Genomic DNA, 17,331 nt, shown 5'->3' with positions numbered 1-17,331 from the left:
TTCCTTTAAATTAGAATATCTTTAAGGGTATGTCATATAAACATTACTTTGGAAGAAAGTAAATAAGAGCCAATATAGATGTGTTATTAAATTGAACAAGAGAATTCATATGAAATTAGTCTGTGCTTTGTTTTCAAATACAAACAAATAAACAAGGTATATATGTACCTTAATTCAGAACACCCCAAAACAGAGCCCAAGATAATCCCATAAAAATGATTTAACGAGTGAGAAGCTTTGAAGGAAATAAAGCCAGAAGGTATAAAAGAAAAGCATAGCACAAATGGGTATTGAGGAAGTTGACTCGTCTCCTTCCACAAGAACTCTGTGGTATGAATAGAACCTCAGAATGTTCCCACCTGTAGGCCAAGGGATCTGTCTCAAGCTCACCTGTCAGCTACTGGCTGCCATCTGCCCTGAGGTGCGAAATGCACCCTTAGCTCTGGGAATTCTCTGGGACATGTAGCCCTGAGCTGTTGGTAGCCAACCCTCACAGAAGTTGGGCAATGGATACATCTGAAGAATCCAGAAGTGGTTCCTACAAGACATTAATAAATCGCACTGAAAAATAGACTCACCTTTACACTTAGAAAGCAACCTACTAGCAGGGTTCTGGTAGCACATTCCAGTAATCCTAGCCACTCAGGAGGCTGAGATCTGAGGATCACTGTTTAAAGCAAGCCTGGGCAGAAAAAGTCCCTGTGCAAATCTTATCTCCAATGAATCACTCAAAAACCACAAATGGAGCTGTGGCTCAAAATGGTAGAATGTTAGCATTGAGCAAATGAGCTCAGGGACAGCGCCCAGATCCTGACTTCAAGCTTCACAACTGATGAAGGGTAAAAAAAACCCCAAGCAATCTATCATTTTGACTTTTGCCTTGAAATAGAAATGTTATGCCTAAACTTATGCTTAAGGCCAAAAAAAATATCTTCTCTGGTTTCAATGCACTATGACTTGATTAGGTTTTATTCAACTATTTTTTCAACTTTTTTATTGTGAATAATAGAAGGGTTACATTATATTCACCAGATAGAAGGTGCATAACTTCACAAACATTGATACCCTTTCTCATGACATGGTCCCCATTTCCTTCCCACCCTCCCCTTATTCAATTATTTTTATAATTTTTTCCAGTCCTGGGGCCTGGGCACTGTCTTTGGGCTTTCTCAAGGCTAGCACTATACCACTTGAGCATCAGCACCTTTTCTGGCCTTTTCTGTGTATGTGGTACCATGGAATCGAACCTAGGGCTTTGTGCATGCTAGGCAAGCACTCTACCAGGAGGCCATGCTTCTGGCCCCCTATTTTTATAATTTTTCATTTTAGTTAAAATTAGTTCAAAAGTAGTCTATTTATGTAGACTCAGGGCCTATGCACTGTCTCTTAACTTTTTTTCTCAAGTTTGGCACTGTATCATCTGTGTCATAGATCTACTTCTGGCCTTTTTGGTGGTTAACTGAAGATAAGAGTCTCATAGACTTTTCTTCAGGTTTAACTTTGAACTTGATCCTCAGCTGTCTGAGTAGCTGGGATTACATTTGTGACCTACTTGCACCCCACTAGTTTTTCCATTAAAAAAGGTTTATTTTTATTTTCATTTTTTTTTGCAATCCTGGGTTTTGAACTCAGGGCCTTAAGTTTACTAGAATAGATATTTTACTACTTGAGCCACATTCATATATGGCTCCAGGCCCCATTTTTTGTTATTTTTAAGAAGTAGGACAAAGGGCTTGCAATTTCTTAAGTCAGGTAATGAGTACACTGCTTCTTCCCCCATTTTCTTCTCCCTTTCATTCTTACTCACAAATTACATCATTTATTTTTTACATAAGGCATTTCAAATACAATGACTGCATTTGCCACCAGTACAGATGCATTCTAGATAGGAAAGCTTTATTTGCAGGCAACTTGTATCTTGTTGAAAATTCAAACTTGCATTGTTTTCAAAAGTAAGCATGCAAATATGAGTTATATAGATTGATAATATTATCTGTATTAAGTTCTAGTCAATAAGCAAAAACCTAAGCTAGATTATATTTTCTCTTCTCTATCAGCAAGTTACCGATAGTAGAATATTGTGCATGGCCTTTGTGTATCTCCCTGCTGAAAAGGAGAGCTGGATCGTGTTAGGAACACAGTCTGGTATTCTCATGGTCATTGATGCTGAAGACTGGACCAAGAGACATACCCTGGAAAAGATGGCGGATTCCATCACTTGTTTGTATTGCAGTTGCTTCTCCAAGCAGAGGTATGGCTGCCACGTAGGGGAAAATCATAGACCTTTGAGACAACTTAGTGGTATGAAAAATAGTTGCTTCATCTACAGAAATGACTCCTTTTTGAGATACTTCTTACTGGCTTACCTTTATAAGGGAATTGGGACAGGCTGTGTTAATTTTTTTTCCTGTGTCTAGATTTAGCTGAGGCAAACATAAAACTAGTCAATTATTTTTTGGGGTTATCACCTCAACCATGGCTCTATCTTATCTTTTTTTTCAGTGCACCTTGGTAGGGCCTCTCTGTATTCATTCTTTAAAGTGTGTGTGTGTGTGTGTGTATGTATGTGTATATATCAACAGTCTATTATATTGCCATTCTTTAATCCTTTTTTAAAATCTGATTACTGCTCTGGGAAACAATTTCAGAAATTAATATGTTATAAATAGATTTTGAAAATTACTGAGCCCTTGTCACTTACCGAGATTCTACTCTGAGGAAATAATCCTAAATGGCAACCTTTCAGTCATCAGATGGGACTTGTTACATTTTGGGCAAGATAATTTTCTGGAACTGTTAACATTAGATCTTGGCTGCTAGCTTGTGACTATAATGTTAGTTACTCTGGAGGCTGAGATATGAGGATCACAGTTCAAAGCCAGCCCAAGCAGGAAAATCTGTGAGACTCCAGTTAACAGAAAACACTGAAAAGGAAGTTGTGAGCTAGAGTTGTGGAAAGGTATTTGAGGATATTGTGGGTGTTAGAATTTTATTCATGTCTTTTCTAATTATCCCTTATTGAAGGTAGACCTCTTTCTTTCCCCCTAAGACTGGGAAACCAAGTCAAGTCTGTCTTGAGGATTGCATTGCAAAAAAGATGGCTTTTAATCCTTGAGGAAAGCTTTCCTCTGTTCTAAAACTGGTAATAGGTTGGGTAGGGTAATGATTTACACTTCAACCATGAGTTGGTGGCTCCTTCCTGTAATCCTAGCTACTCAGAAGATTGAGAGCTATGTTATGCAGTTCAAAGTCAGCCTGGGCAGGAAAGCTTATGAAACTCTTCTCTCCATTTAATCAGCAAAAATCCAGAAGTGGGCTGTAGCCTAAGTGTTAGAGCGTCAGTCATTAGTGCAAAGGCTAAGGAACAGTGTCCTGGCTCTGTACAAGCTCCAGTACTGACATTACTTAAAAAGAAAAAGAAAAAAGAAGATGATTTACAGACTAATTGGCAGTGGCTTACACCTATAATCTTAACTACTCAAGGGACTGAAATCTGAGGATCTTGATTCCAAACCAACTTGGACAAGTGGAGATGATACTCATCTCTACTGAAGTAACCAAAAGAACCAGGAGCTGTGGCTCAAGTGGTAGTGCACTACCCTAGCTAGGGAGACCTAGAATGTCTTTGTCACACAAATATTCTCTTTAAACTATTTTGATTTCTTTCTTTTTAGCAAGCAGAAGAATTTTCTTTTGGTGGGAACTGCTAATGGTAACTTAGCAATTTTTGAAGATAAAGCTATTAAGGTAAGTGTCAAAATTCCTTACAATTTTTTTTTATTTTAAACATTGATTTCATGTGTCTTAGGTAAACTTCTGTGTAACTATCAACTCCCTGACAAGTGATGAGGATCAAACATTATGCTTTTCCATATTTCTATTTCTATTGAATATTCCATATTTCAAGCATAGTAAATAATTGGAAGAAACTACTTACCAATGTATTTTATAGGAATGAGCTGATATAACATGATAACTAAGGTTTAATTTATAATGTTAGATATGGAAATATTGCAATTTATATGAGTCAGGCAGGTAATTCCTTATAAATATTCCATGGGGAAAAGAACAACAAAGAATCTCTAAGTTTGTAATCAGAGCACATGCTCATTGTGAAGATGGCCATGGGTTCAATTCCTAGCAAAACATACAAACACATACACATGCACAGGACAAAAACTATAACATGCCATTGACTTTTCTTTAATATTGAAGAACTCATCTAACATTCTGTTCTTTTCTATTTAGTCACTGAAGTGTTTATTCCTCTGTCCATTCATTCAGCCATGGTTCCATTTTTACATATATATATATATAGTTTTCTTTTTCTTTTTGTACTTTTCCTTGGACTTGAACTCAGAGCCTGGTGCTGTCCTTGAGTTTTGTTTTTTCTTTACCTCAAGGCTAGCACTCTGCCACTTGAGCCACTGCTCCACTTGTAGCTTTTTGGTAATTAGTTGGAGATAAGAGTTTCCCAGAGTTTTCTGCTTGGGCTGGCTTCAAACAATCCTCAGATCTCAGCCTCCTGAATAGCTAGGATTATAAGCATTAGCCACTGACACCCAACTCCCATTCATAGCTTTTGATGGATACCAAAAATCTTATTAGACTCAGAGGTAGAGTCTAACCATTAGGCTATTTCTTTTTTCAGTCCTGGGCTTGAGCTCAGTGCCTAAGCTTTCTCAAGGCTGAGTTACAACACCATTTCTGGCTTTTTTCTATGTATGTGGTACCAAGGAATCAAACCTGGGTCTTCATGCATGCTAGGCAAGCACACTACCACTAGGCCAAACTCCTGGCCCCATTAGGTTATTTTTGTATAATTGTTTTGCATGAAGTGACAGGATTAAGTATATGGATACCCCAGTTGCTGACTGTGTTATGTCTTTGTTGTGGAAGTGTAAAGGAGCAGCTCCCTTGAAGACCCTGAGCCTGGGAGATGCCAGCACTCCACTCATGTGCTTGAGTGAATCCACGAATTCCTCTGAGAAGCATGTAATGTGGGGAGGATGTGGCACAAAGGTTTTCTCATTCTCAAATGACTTTTTCATTCAGAAGCTCATCGAGACAAGGACAAACCAGCTGTGAGTCATTATCCTTCTTTACCTTATGCTTATTTATTGGTCAATGCATGGTTCTTTGGAAGGATCATATGAGGGGGTTAGAATTGGACACGTCCCTTTATAGGTACAATGCATCTTGACCAATCGATGTCTCCATCATTTTGCTCCCTCTTGCCTACCATTGACATCGTTTCCTAGTTCCATTTCCACATGTGTACTGTGTACTGTGTACATGTGTCTGTGACTGTATTTACCTCCCCTTCTTCCCTCCATTCATTAAACTCCACCCCTGCCATCAAGACATGTTTACACTACCTTTACTAAACTGGCTTTTCTTTGTTTGATGGAATCTCACTGCTCCATACACTGAATAAAGTCATCTTACTTATCTATGCATATGACCCTCTATGGTTTAATGTGAGCTCTTTTGCTCACTTGAGCCACAACTCCACTCCCATTTTTTTAAGTAAACTGGGTGTCACAGACTTTGTTGTCTGGACTGGCTTTGAACTGTGATCCTCAGATTTCAGCTTCCTGAGTAGCTAGAATTACAGTTATGAGCCACCAGTACTCAGTGAAAGTATGAGAACCCTTTAAAAGAGAAACCTATAATTATTTTATTTCATAGAGAATTTTATGGGATGATAGGTGTCAATAATCCTTTTACAATTCTATAAATGGCTTACAATATAGTGGTTTTTTTTTTTCGTGGTCTTGGTCTTGAACTCAGAGCCTGGCTGCTGACCCTGAGCCTCTTTGTACGGTAGGCTAACACTCTACCACTTGATCCACAGAACTGCTTCTGGATTTTTCAGAGTGCTTTATTGGAAATAAGAGTCTCACAGACATTTCTGCATAGCTTAGAACCACGATTCTCAGATCTCAGCCTTCTGAGTAGCTAGGATTACAGGTGTGAGCCACCAGCACCTAGCTCTGACAGCTTCTTTTTCTTTCTTTCTTTCTTTCTTTCTTTCTTTCTTTCTTTCTTTCTTCCTTCCTTCCTTCCTTCCTTCCTTCCTTCCTTCCTTCCTTCCTTCCTTCCTTCTTTCCTTCCTTCCTTCCTTCCTCTATTTCTTTCTTTCTTTCTTCCTTTCTTCCTTTCTTCCTTCCTTCCTTCCTTCCTTCCTTCCTTCCTTCCTTCCTTCCTTCCTTCCTTTCTTTCTTTCTTTCTTTCTTTCTTTCTTTCTTTCTTTCTTTCTTTCTTTCTTTCTTTCTTTCTTTCTTTCTTTCTTTCTGGGTCATGGGGCTTTAACTTGGCCTGGGCACTGTCCCCGAGCTCTTCAGCTCAAGGCTACTCCCCTACCCTTGAGACAAACCCCACTTCCCGTTTTCTAGAGGTTAACTCTCAGGTCCTTTTGTTCCCGTGCTGGCTTTGTATCTTGAACCTCCAATCTTGAGAGTTTAAAATGGTTGTTGTTATTTTTTTCAGATGATATGGCAGCCATTGTACTTTCTCTTTATATTTGGATGATGTAGAATCATGACTTGACCAACATATTCATGCAAAGATACCCTATGCAATTTATTGTTTTATGAGTCTAGGTGTAAATGGTACTCTTAGTTTGCCCAACATTCATGACCAAGATTTTATTATGCTCTCTGAAAGTTACAGATATAATGATATTTCACTTAGAATTTAAATACAGCATACCATTGTATAAGGAATCACTTAAAAATCTGTACACTGGTGATTCATGCCTGTAATCCTATCTTCCCAGTAGTCCAAGGTCTGAAGATCACAGCCTGAGTCAACTCAGCTAGACAAACCTGAGAGACTCTTATCTCCAAGTAACCAGCAAAAACCTGGAAGTGGAGATGTGGCTTAAATGGTAGAGCAGTATCCATTAAAAACAAAAAAGGCAGAATTGGAGAACATTAGACCTTGAGTTCAAGACTCAGCACTAGCACAAGGAAACAAAACCAGATAAAAGCCAGGCATTGTGATTCACACCTGCAATGCTAGCTAGTTAGGAAGCTGAGATAGGGAAGATTGTGGTTTGAGGCCAGCCTGGACAAAACAACTGGTGATACTCCCCTTTCAACTGAGGCTAACATTGGAAAGATCATAGTTCCAGGGGAGCTCTAGCAAAATAGTTTGAAGACTCCATCTCAACAGGAAAGGCTGGGCATGGTGAAGTGCTCCTGTCATCCCAGCTACAGCAGGAAACATAAATAGGATTTAGATCCAGGTGTGGGCAGAGAGAGACCCTGTCTAGTTCTACAAAGGTCTAGAGGTATGACACCATGGTAGAGCTCCTGTCTAATAACAACTAGGTAAAAAGAAAGAATTAAAATTAAAACTCTACCCAAACAAACACTAGCTTTAATCTTTATTAATATCAAGAGGAACCAACATTGAGCAGCCCAAGGTAAGTAAATGATAGTTATATATTCAGTTTACACTGGTATGAATGGGAAACAACTGTAAAATGAAGTTCATGTTTTCAATCAGTGCCAATGTTTTACATGTATAAGAGCTAGTATAAGGTTCTGTTGTATGTTCTTCAGGTATTTGTGTATGTTCATGAGCCAGTACTGGGTGTTGAGCTCTGGGCCCTGCACACTCTTCTAGCTTTTTCTTTCAAAGTTAGTACTGTACTACTTGAGCCACTTCAGCTTTTTGTTGGTTAATTGAAGATTAGAATTTCACAGATTTGTCTGCCCAGGCTAGCTTTGAACTGAGATCCTCAGATTTCAGCCTCCTGAATAGCTAGGATTACAGGTGTGAGGTACCAGCGTCTGCTTTTGTATGCAATATCAACATTCTTTCTCCTCTCCAGGTTTTCCTATGCAGCTTTCAGTGATTCAAACATTATCGCGGTTGCCGTGGACACTGCGCTCTATATTGCAAAGAAAAACAGCCCTGTTGTGGAAGTGTGGGACAAGAAAACAGAAAAACTCTGTGAACTAATAGACTGTGTGCAGTTTTTAAAGTAAATTTCTCATTCATTTTATATGTGTAAGAGATGTCTTTACAAGTCAAGTTGCATCGAAGGAAGACCTGTGACTTACTGCTCTTGTGGCTTACTGTTTGTTTGTTTGTTTGTTTTTTAACAAAATGTAAGAACAGAGTTATTCATACTAGCCAGCACTATCTTTTGGCATCATGCAAATTTTATTTTGGGAAAATAAAAGAATCAGAGCATGATACAGTAATTTCTGCATGATAAGACATAAATATTCTCGAATGAAAAAGTAGTTGCTGTTACAGATGGATACCCTGAATTGTGTATAGTACATTTAGATATTTCATAGTATTAAATGTTAATACATGAGCCAGTGCTGCTGATGGCTCATGCCTATAATCCTAGCAATTCAGGAGGCAGAAAGCTAAAGGTAAAGGTTCAAAGACAGCCAAAGTAAAAAAGTCTGTGAGATTATTATCTCCAGTTAATCAGTTAAAAAGCCAGTCATGGAGTTGTGGTTCAAGTGGTAGAATACCAATATGAGTCAAAATAGTTATGAGGCCTTGAATTCCAGCTCCAGTACTAACACACAATTTTTTAAAAGATATTATGGCCTTGAATTCCAGCTCCAATACTAACACACAATTTTTAAAAATATATTATTTAAAGTATATAGGAAGCTGTATGTAATCTGTCTAGAACTTGAGATTTTGGTAACTGCAGTGGGAGATTAGGTCTTGGAATCAGTACCCCTGCATATTAATGCATGACTAATGTTCTGTGTTGGTGATTTAAGATGTTAATACATGTGAATATGTTTAGGTACTTATTCTAATCTTGTTGATGCTGATCATTAATGCATGCTTTCTTTATGATTCTAGGGAAGTCATGGTAAAAATAAGCAAGGAATCAAAGCACAAGCTATGTTATGCCGGGAGAGTGAAGGCACTCTGCCTTCAGAAGAACACGGCCCTCTGGATAGGGACTGGAGGAGGCCATATTTTACTCCTTGATCTTTCCACTCGGCGAATTATACGGATAATCAACAACTTCTGTGATTCCGTTAGAGTCATGGTGACAGCACAGTTAGGCAAGTTTCTTTCCTTTACATTGTTTCTCTATATTCTAAAACTGTAAAATATGTATTATTTCTTTTTTAAAAAAACCTTAAAGTTTCCATCTACATTATTATTTGTAGTGTCTTGTATGTTTCCATAAGAAGACATAGCACATGGATGTTTAAAAAATACATTAAAATATTTTAAACATATAGATGCCCCTCTATCTCATGAGAGAAGCAAATGACTACAGCTGAGCTATGAAATCTAGAACTTCATTTACTTGTGTGTGTGGGGGGGCTCATATGCTAGTCCTGGGGCTAGTCCTGCTTGTTTTTTATTTTATTCAAGGCTGGCACTTTACCACTGGAGCCACATGCCCATTTTCAGTTTTTTGTTGATTAATTAGAGATAATTGTCTCAGAGTTTCCTGCCTGGGCTGGTTTGAACCATGTTCTTCAGATCTTAGTCTCCTGAATAGCGGGGATGACAGTCATGAGCTACTAGTGCCCAGCTGCTTTTATCCTTTATATCTAAGGCAAAAGTGGAAAATGCATAGTATTGAGTGTGTTTTGATCTTCATCAAATAAGTTAAAAGCAACTATTTATTTTGTGCACAATCAAGCTTTCTGCATCTTTTAAAGAATTTTATTTGATTTTCCAATATATAAAGCAGTTTGTATTCTTGTAGCTATCTAATCTACAACTGTGGACAGATCACTGCATGTCCTTGATGCACTTAGCCATTGCAGAACGTATGGGTTGTTACCACAGCAGTGCAGCAGTAACCATGGGTTGGCAAATGTCTTTACTGAATCCTTGTAATCTCTCAGATAAATGCACAAGTGTTGCATTGCTGTATCATCGGGTTGTTCTATGTCGTTTCATTTATGTTTTTTAATTAAGCTAAGTTTAATTGGAGCTTTTATGTCCATTCTTTATTTTTCCTTTTGATGCCAGTCCCGGGGCTTGAACTCAGGGCCTGGACATTGTTCCTGAGCTCTTTTGCTCAAGTCTAGTGCTTTACTACTTGAGCCACAGCTCCACTTCCAGCCTTTTGGTTGTTCATTAGATATAGGTGTCTTGTGGAGTTTCCTACCCGGGCTGGCTTTGAATCACCCTCCTCAAATCTCAACCTCCTGAATATTTAGAATTATAGGCATGAGCCATTGGCACCTGGTCTTGCTTTTCCTTATCAACTTAAAGGTAAAGACATCATTATATAGCATGTGAAATCTATGAATGTATTTTCCACATAAATGTTTTTTGTTTTTCTTTTTTCTTCTTTCTCTTTTTTAATTAAAACTTTTTTATTAAACTGAGGGTTTTTGTTTGTTTGTTTGTTTGTTTTTTGGTCGGTCGTGTGGCTCAAACTCTGGGCTAGGACACTGTTCCTGAACTTTTCAGCTCAAGGCTATCACCCTACCTCCTGAGCCACAGCACCACTTCTGGTTTTCTGGTGGTTAATTGGACATGAGAGTCTCATGGACTTTTGTGCCTGGATAGATTTAAACCATGATCCTCAGATTGCGGCCTTCTGAGTAGCTAGAATTATAGGCATGAACCACCGTTTCTGGCTAAACTGAGTTTTTACATCATTAATGCCATGTCCTACAAACAAGCACTCAAGAAAACAATCTCTATATGCAATCACTGGCACATAAATTTAAGAACATAATTAAAATTAAGCTGAGTCTTTGTGTGTCATAGATACATATCACTCTATATAATTATCAACATACATCTATATAATATATCCTATCACAGATCTATATGTCTATGTAGATATATTTATATCTCTAAATTCACTCACTTGTATGTTTTTAGTGCCTTCCTTTAGTATTTTCAGTTAGAAAACAGGGATCCTATGCTTAAAGATGATCAGAAATTTTCCTGGGGGTTGAGGATAGATCTGCAAAAGGAGAGTTTTGTGTAATTTTAGCAAGTAAATAATGAAGCACTTAGCCATGGTGAAGAGAATAGTAAAGAACCAATATTTCTCTTGCTCCCTGGCTACCTTTTATTTCTGGATGATAACCTGGCACAGGAGGCAGAATTAGATGCTCTGAGTGATTGTGAGCTGCTGGGATGTTGTGTCCACATGGTAGTGGATCCCAGCAGGCTCTCCTCCAAGTCTGCTTCCAATAATCTAGTTACATCCTCAAATTGAACATCATCATACGTTCAGACCCTAAGGGTCTGGTTGCTTATAACTGAAATTATGGAGATATTTATGTGGATTATGACTTTTTTCCTATAATTGTTTGTCAAATGTCCAAGTATTTCTTCATCTATGAATACATGCTATGAATGATTTTTTCTTTTCTTTTTTAAATTGTAATTAATAGAAGGGTTACATTATATTTGCTAGATAGAAGGTACATTACTTCACAAATGTTGCTATCCTTTCTCATGTTTTTGTTCCAATTTCCCTTCCCCCACCCCTCCCCTCATCTTGTTTTCCCCCTTTTCCTATTACAAATAAACATGTATGCAGTATATCAGATAACAAGGTAAGATATTGTAACAATATGGGATAACCAAAGAACAGCATAAGAGATGAGAAATAACAGTACATTAAGAACAACTTGTTTTGTTGTTAGTTGTGAGGCTTAAACTCAGGGCCCTGGGCACTGTCCCTGAGCCTTTTTGTTCTCAGGGCTACTGCTCTACCATTTTGAGCCACAGAGCCACTTCTGGTTTTCTGATGGTTAATTGGAGATAAGAGTTTCCCAGGTGCATTTCTGCCCAGGCTGGCTTGGAACCATAATGCTCAGATCTCAGATTCCTGAGTAGCTAGGATTATAAGCATGAGTCACCAGCACCTGTCTGTGACTGACATTAAAAAATAGAAGTTAAATTTAGAGAGTTAGATTTTTTGAAGATGGTATCATGAATATACCAGAAAAATTTTAAAATGATCACTTAGTTTATGTTGCCATGCCCCCCCCAAAAGACTGTGAGCAGTACTCCTTTAGATTATTGTTTATATTGCATGGTTTTATTTTTTGTCTAAAACAAACAGAAAACAAATTTGGTTAACCTACCATGGTGAGTTCCTTCAAAAGAGTGAATTAGGCAGTAGTGAAGTACGAAAGAGCAACAGTAATTCACAATCCTCACAAGAGATAGAGTGCTGTGTGAGGTGTCCAGATCATCAGGACAGCAGAAGCACTGCCTCCTTTAAGCTTTCCATTGCATCTTGCTTACCTGGCACTGTGCTCCTCTGTCATTGGTGTGTCTGTGAAGTATGGGGACTCTCTGTTGTCAAGATTACGTAGACACCCTGATCCGCATTTTGGCCATGTCTCTCACCTATTTCGTCTGCTCCTTCCTATTCATTGGACATTTCAACCCAGGGGTTATGATTGATGTGTGTGTGTGTGTGTGTGTGTGTGTGTGTGTGTGTGTAAGTACTGGAGCTTGAACTCTAGACCTGGACACTCTGTCTTGTAACTTTTTCACTGGAGGAAAACACATTAGAATGAATTGACTCAAAGGGTATTACAAGTTTTCTTTCAAAAAAATATCATACTTCTTGAAGAGTATTTTATTCAATGCAATGGAAATAGTATCTTAAAAAAACAGGATTATAAATTCAGTTGCAAAGTATTTGTGTCTTAAAATAGACAGGGACAACTATACATTTCCCCATCCAGTTTAATATATTGTTTTAACAGGAAACTTTTATATTTTTGTCTTGCTAAAGGAAGCCTTAAAAATGTCATGCTGGTTTTGGGTTACAAACAGAAAAGTGCTGAAGGTACCCAACAACAAAAAGGTAACATTGAAGAGGGTACTATATGGACAGTGAGGACCATATAGTATGATTTGTAAATTCACTAAAATTTTACTTTCAGTGTTCTCTGTTTTGCTTTTGTTTTGACAGTGCTAGGTTTAAACTCAGGGCCTCCAGCTCGTGTTTGGCTTTTTCACTCCAGGCTGGCCTTCTCTAACCAAAGCTCTTACTCAGAATTTTTACTGGTTAATTGGACATAAGAATCTTACGGGCTTTACTTACATGGCTGGCCTCAAACCATGATCCTCAAATCTCAGCTTCCTGAGTAGCTAGGATTATAGGCACAAGCCACCAATCCCTGACTTTTTTCAATGTTTAATTTTATAATGGATTTTTCTTTTAAATTTTGTCATTATAATGGTGATGTACAGAAGGGTTATAGTTACATAAATTAGGTAATGAGTACATTTCTTTTGGGATAACATCTTTCCAAGTTTTTTTCCCAGTGTTTTAATTAGTAATTCTTTATAGATAAATACTTGATATAATTTTCAAAATTAAGTCTCAATGATTTAGGAGTGTTAAATACTTTTTCGTAGGTGTTAGATACAACAACCACTATTAAATGAGAAGTAGCTATAATTTAAATTAACTGTGAATATTTTTCCTTATAAATTACCTGTATCAATATGAGGTTTATGTTGTACACCATTTAAAAAGCCTTCATTTCTTTCAGTAAATAAAAGAGCAGAGTACAAAATTTCCACACTCCTCTTGAAATTCAGTAATTTCAATAGATTAATATTTCTTCAGAATTGCTTTTTAAGTAACAGTAATTATAACTTATTTATGTCCATGTGAATTTCTTCAAATCAGCTCAATATAAATGAACAAAAGAAATGAACATATATTCTTGGTGGATAGTTGAAACTTAATTTCATTTTTTTCTTCTTTTTAGAGATACAGTCTTGCTTGTCTATTTGGGACCTTAATCTTCCACATGAAGTGCAAAATTTGGAGAAACACATTGAAGTGAGGAAAGAATTAGCTGAAAAAATGAGAAAAACACCCACTGAATAGAAGGGGATCAGAAATTTCTGACTTGCCTTGGAAAATTATTCTTTTGTAAATATGTCTTTTAAAATGTTTTCATTTGAAAAGGGCACGTATACTTTTTGTGATGACTCATGTGTATATGAAGGAATGTTTATGTTATATTTTTAATGTAAATATATATAAAATAGTAAGGGAAAGTATGTTTTATAGAAGTATTTAAAATACAGTATTATATTTCCTATATAACTTAGTTTGGCAGATTAATTCAAAGGACAAAGGACTACCCAAAATAACAGCAATATTTACAGGACAATATATTGGAAATGAACTTTACAATTTGAGAGGGGAGGGAAAATGGGTGAAAAACATGGGAAGGGGTAACAATGTTCAAAAAGTAATGTACCTTACAAATGTAACTGTAACCCCTCTATACATCACCCTGATAATAAAGTTAAAAATAAAATAAAATGAAATCTATGGAAGACTTAACTGAAATGCTCAGACTAAAATAGAAAAAGTAATTTTTGCTTTTGTTTTGCTATTTATGCAAGGTAAACCTTAAGGTTCTTGCTCAAGGTCAGACTGTTGCTTCATTTCTTGAGGCTTCTGCAGAGTAGATTAAAAGTAATTGGGCAGATTCCTGTATAATGTATTCTTTGTTAGCTTTCTTACAGTATTGATGATTTTGAACTGTCAAGTGAATTTTCACTAATAAAGCTCTCCATTAGGTCATGGTTATATAACTTCCTTTAAAAGAAAATTAAAACTACTAATGAGAAAATATACAATCCAGGAAATATCCAGTTACTCTTTTCCTAGTTTTTCTATTTTATGTTTAAGTATGGACACCCTTAGACTTGTATAAATAGTATAAATACAACATTCAGTCAAATGATTCAGTTTTTGGAGGCTTTGTTTGTGTATGTGTATTGGGGGCAGAGTAGGGGTACATGCTGGTACTGGGGCTTGAACTCAAGGCCTTATGCTGTTGCTAGGCTTTTTCATGTAAAGCAGGTCATGTATCAGTTGAGCCACACTTTCAGCTTTTGGGTGTTTAACTGGAAATAAGAGTCTCATGGACTTTCCTGCCCATGCTGGCTTTCAACTGCAACCCTCAGGTCTCAGCCTCTTGGTTAGCTAAAGTTATAGGAGTGAGCCATAGGAACCTTGCTGGAACAGAAGTTTTCAATAAGTTAGCCTATCAAGTACCAAAAATTGTGCCAAATTTCCATCCCATTAAAATTTCACCATAGAATGGGAGAAATCTGAGTGACAGAAGATACATCATAGGCACAAATGTGTGCAATTCTATTAGCAGATCATGAGGATAACAAAGTCAGAGGGAGCGGGTTAACATGAAAGAAAGGAAGATGTTCCAATAACAAGTTCCTTTTCCAAGTTAAGGTACATAAAGAGAACCTATGACTTAAATGTATACAGCCATTTGTCATATATGAGCTGCAATAATTTAAAACATACTCTACCATGACGGGGAAAAAGCCTACATACTGGAAAATCAGTGACTTTGTTGCACATTTTTATTTATTTATTTAGTCAGTCCTGGGGCTTGAACTCAGGGCCTAAGCACTATGCTTGGGCTTTCTCAAGGCCAATGATCTACCACTTGAGCCACAGTACCACTTCTGGCTTTTTTTTCTCTATATGGTACCAAGGAATCGAACCTGGGTCTCTGTGCATGCTAGGCAAGCATTCTACCACTAGGCCAAACACCTGGCCTTATTTTATTTATTCATGTGTACTAGGAGATGAACACAGGCCTTTTTGTTAGCTAGGCAACTGCAGTTTCTTAAATATATATATATGTAGTCAAGCACCCATAGCTCACAACTCTGTTCATAGTTACTCAGGAGGCTCAGATCCGAGGATCACAGTTCAAAGCCAGTCAGACAAATCCATCAGACACTTATCTCCAGTTTAGCCCCACCAAAGCTAGAAGTGGAGAACACTTCAAGGAGCACAGCAGAAACCTTGAGAAAAATAAATGAAAATATATAAACAGGAGCACAAAGCCTTGAGTTCAAGCCCCAGTAGTTGTCCCAGAAAGAAAAGGAAAGGAACACATGAATTATAAAGAACTGGGTCTAAATTTTCAGTTTTTTACTCATTCAATCAATTGCGTTAAGTTGCCCAAATATCTAGAGAAGCCTTTTCCTCCTTTATTACATTACATATATCATTTCCCCACCTTCTAGAAAGATGAAGATAAAGGGAGCTAAGCATGGAGACCAGGTCCGGTGATCCACGTTTGCTTTGAGAACCAGGGGTTCTGTGAGCAGCAAGAGGGCCCTAGGGCAGCTCCATTCTCTAGCCTTCCCTTGTAAGGTTGAGCAGGAACTGTACCTGAACAAACTGATGACTGACGAGGAGAATCCGAGGAAGCAATGGTTTTAGCTCTCAAAGGCTGCTGTATGGAAGGAGTCCTGTGATTAGGCTAGAGGAGTCAGGTGTGGGACATTGATGCCTTGACTGCCATGTGTAGCAGGTAGCCCACTAGTGTGTAACCACTGAGATCCTTCATAAACCCTCCAAGGTGGGCTCTGGCCAGACCTTCTTCTTCTCAATTTTCTTTTTTGTTTGCCTAATTAAAAAAATACTCTTGCATACTGGGAATTGAACCCAGGGCACTGCACTTGCTAGATAAGCACTCTACCACTTGACCTATGGCCTAGACCCTTTTGTTTGTATTTTGTTTTGTGAGCTAACCCAGCCGTCTTTTCCTGTGCTAACTTCAAGTACTCATTCTTTCTGGTTCCAGAGTCCAAGTAGCTGGGATTACTGGAGTGTATCACCATGCTAAATTATCTGGGTGCTGTTTGTTTTGTTTTTGTTGTTGTTGTTGTTCTGTTTTTATCATGTGCAAGACCAAGATATGCCATGAGGAAATTTCATGTAGGACATCACCTTTACGCCAAGGTATTTCTTTAATAACTTACGTATTTCTGTATGGCATGTTTCTCCTTGGCATTTGTTCCTGTGAACCATTAATGACATCTATGAGTGCCAAAAGTTTGCATGTAATTCTCCAAGCAACTTGAAGCTTAAAAATCTACATGTGCTACAGATTCAAATCATTATCATCCTTGTTGTTTTTTCTGCCAGTACTAGGACTTGAAATCAGGGCCTGGTGTCTGTCCCTTTTTCAATAAATATTGGTATTCTACCACTTGAGACACACCTCCACTTCTGACATTTGTACAGACATGTCTACTGAGACTGACTTAAAGTGTGGAACTTTAGATCTCAGGCTCCTGAGTAGCTAGGATTACAGGCATGAGTCAAAGATGCCTGGCTTTGAAATGTATTTTTATTCTACCAAGAAGATTCCTGACTATATACGGAGGGCTAAAACAATTTAATCTGTCATAACAGTGTTCTTGTGAGCTTCCACAGATACTTGTGGAATTCTTTGTCCAAATTTCCTGTTCTAAATTTCATGTCTGTCTTATCGCAGGGAACTGCCTTCTGTCAAAATGACAGTTGTAAGCCCA

General features: G+C 37.7%; 1 protein-coding gene across 3 annotated transcripts in view; it reads left to right on the top strand.

The window, feature by feature from the left end:
* The window catches only part of LOC150066277 (leucine-rich repeat serine/threonine-protein kinase 2), a 146,463-nt gene extending 131,094 nt beyond the window's left edge, over nucleotides 1–15,369 (top strand). For 2 of the 3 annotated variants that reach the window (XM_090319800.1, XM_090319786.1), the window contains 7 exons: nucleotides 2,058–2,251; nucleotides 3,675–3,747; nucleotides 4,900–5,084; nucleotides 7,844–7,996; nucleotides 8,851–9,059; nucleotides 12,737–12,808; nucleotides 13,725–15,369. In XM_090319800.1, the coding sequence (XP_090175926.1) occupies nucleotides 2,058–2,251; nucleotides 3,675–3,747; nucleotides 4,900–5,084; nucleotides 7,844–7,996; nucleotides 8,851–9,059; nucleotides 12,737–12,808; nucleotides 13,725–13,846 (1,008 nt within the window). In that variant the 3' untranslated portion in view covers nucleotides 13,847–15,369. The remainder of the gene's footprint in view (nucleotides 1–2,057; nucleotides 2,252–3,674; nucleotides 3,748–4,899; nucleotides 5,085–7,843; nucleotides 7,997–8,850; nucleotides 9,060–12,736; nucleotides 12,809–13,724) is intronic. The other variant, XM_090319793.1, reaches the window with a different exon arrangement.
* The last annotated feature ends 1,962 nt before the right edge of the window (nucleotides 15,370–17,331 follow it).

The sequence above is a fragment of the Megascapheus bottae genome, chromosome 2, assembly GCF_031878675.1.
Source record: "Megascapheus bottae isolate mThoBot1 chromosome 2, mThoBot2.hap1, whole genome shotgun sequence".
Classification (NCBI taxonomy): domain Eukaryota; kingdom Metazoa; phylum Chordata; class Mammalia; order Rodentia; family Geomyidae; genus Megascapheus; species Megascapheus bottae.
Note: the sequence above shows the minus strand (reverse complement) of the source record. Positions and strands in the feature narration are given on the sequence as shown.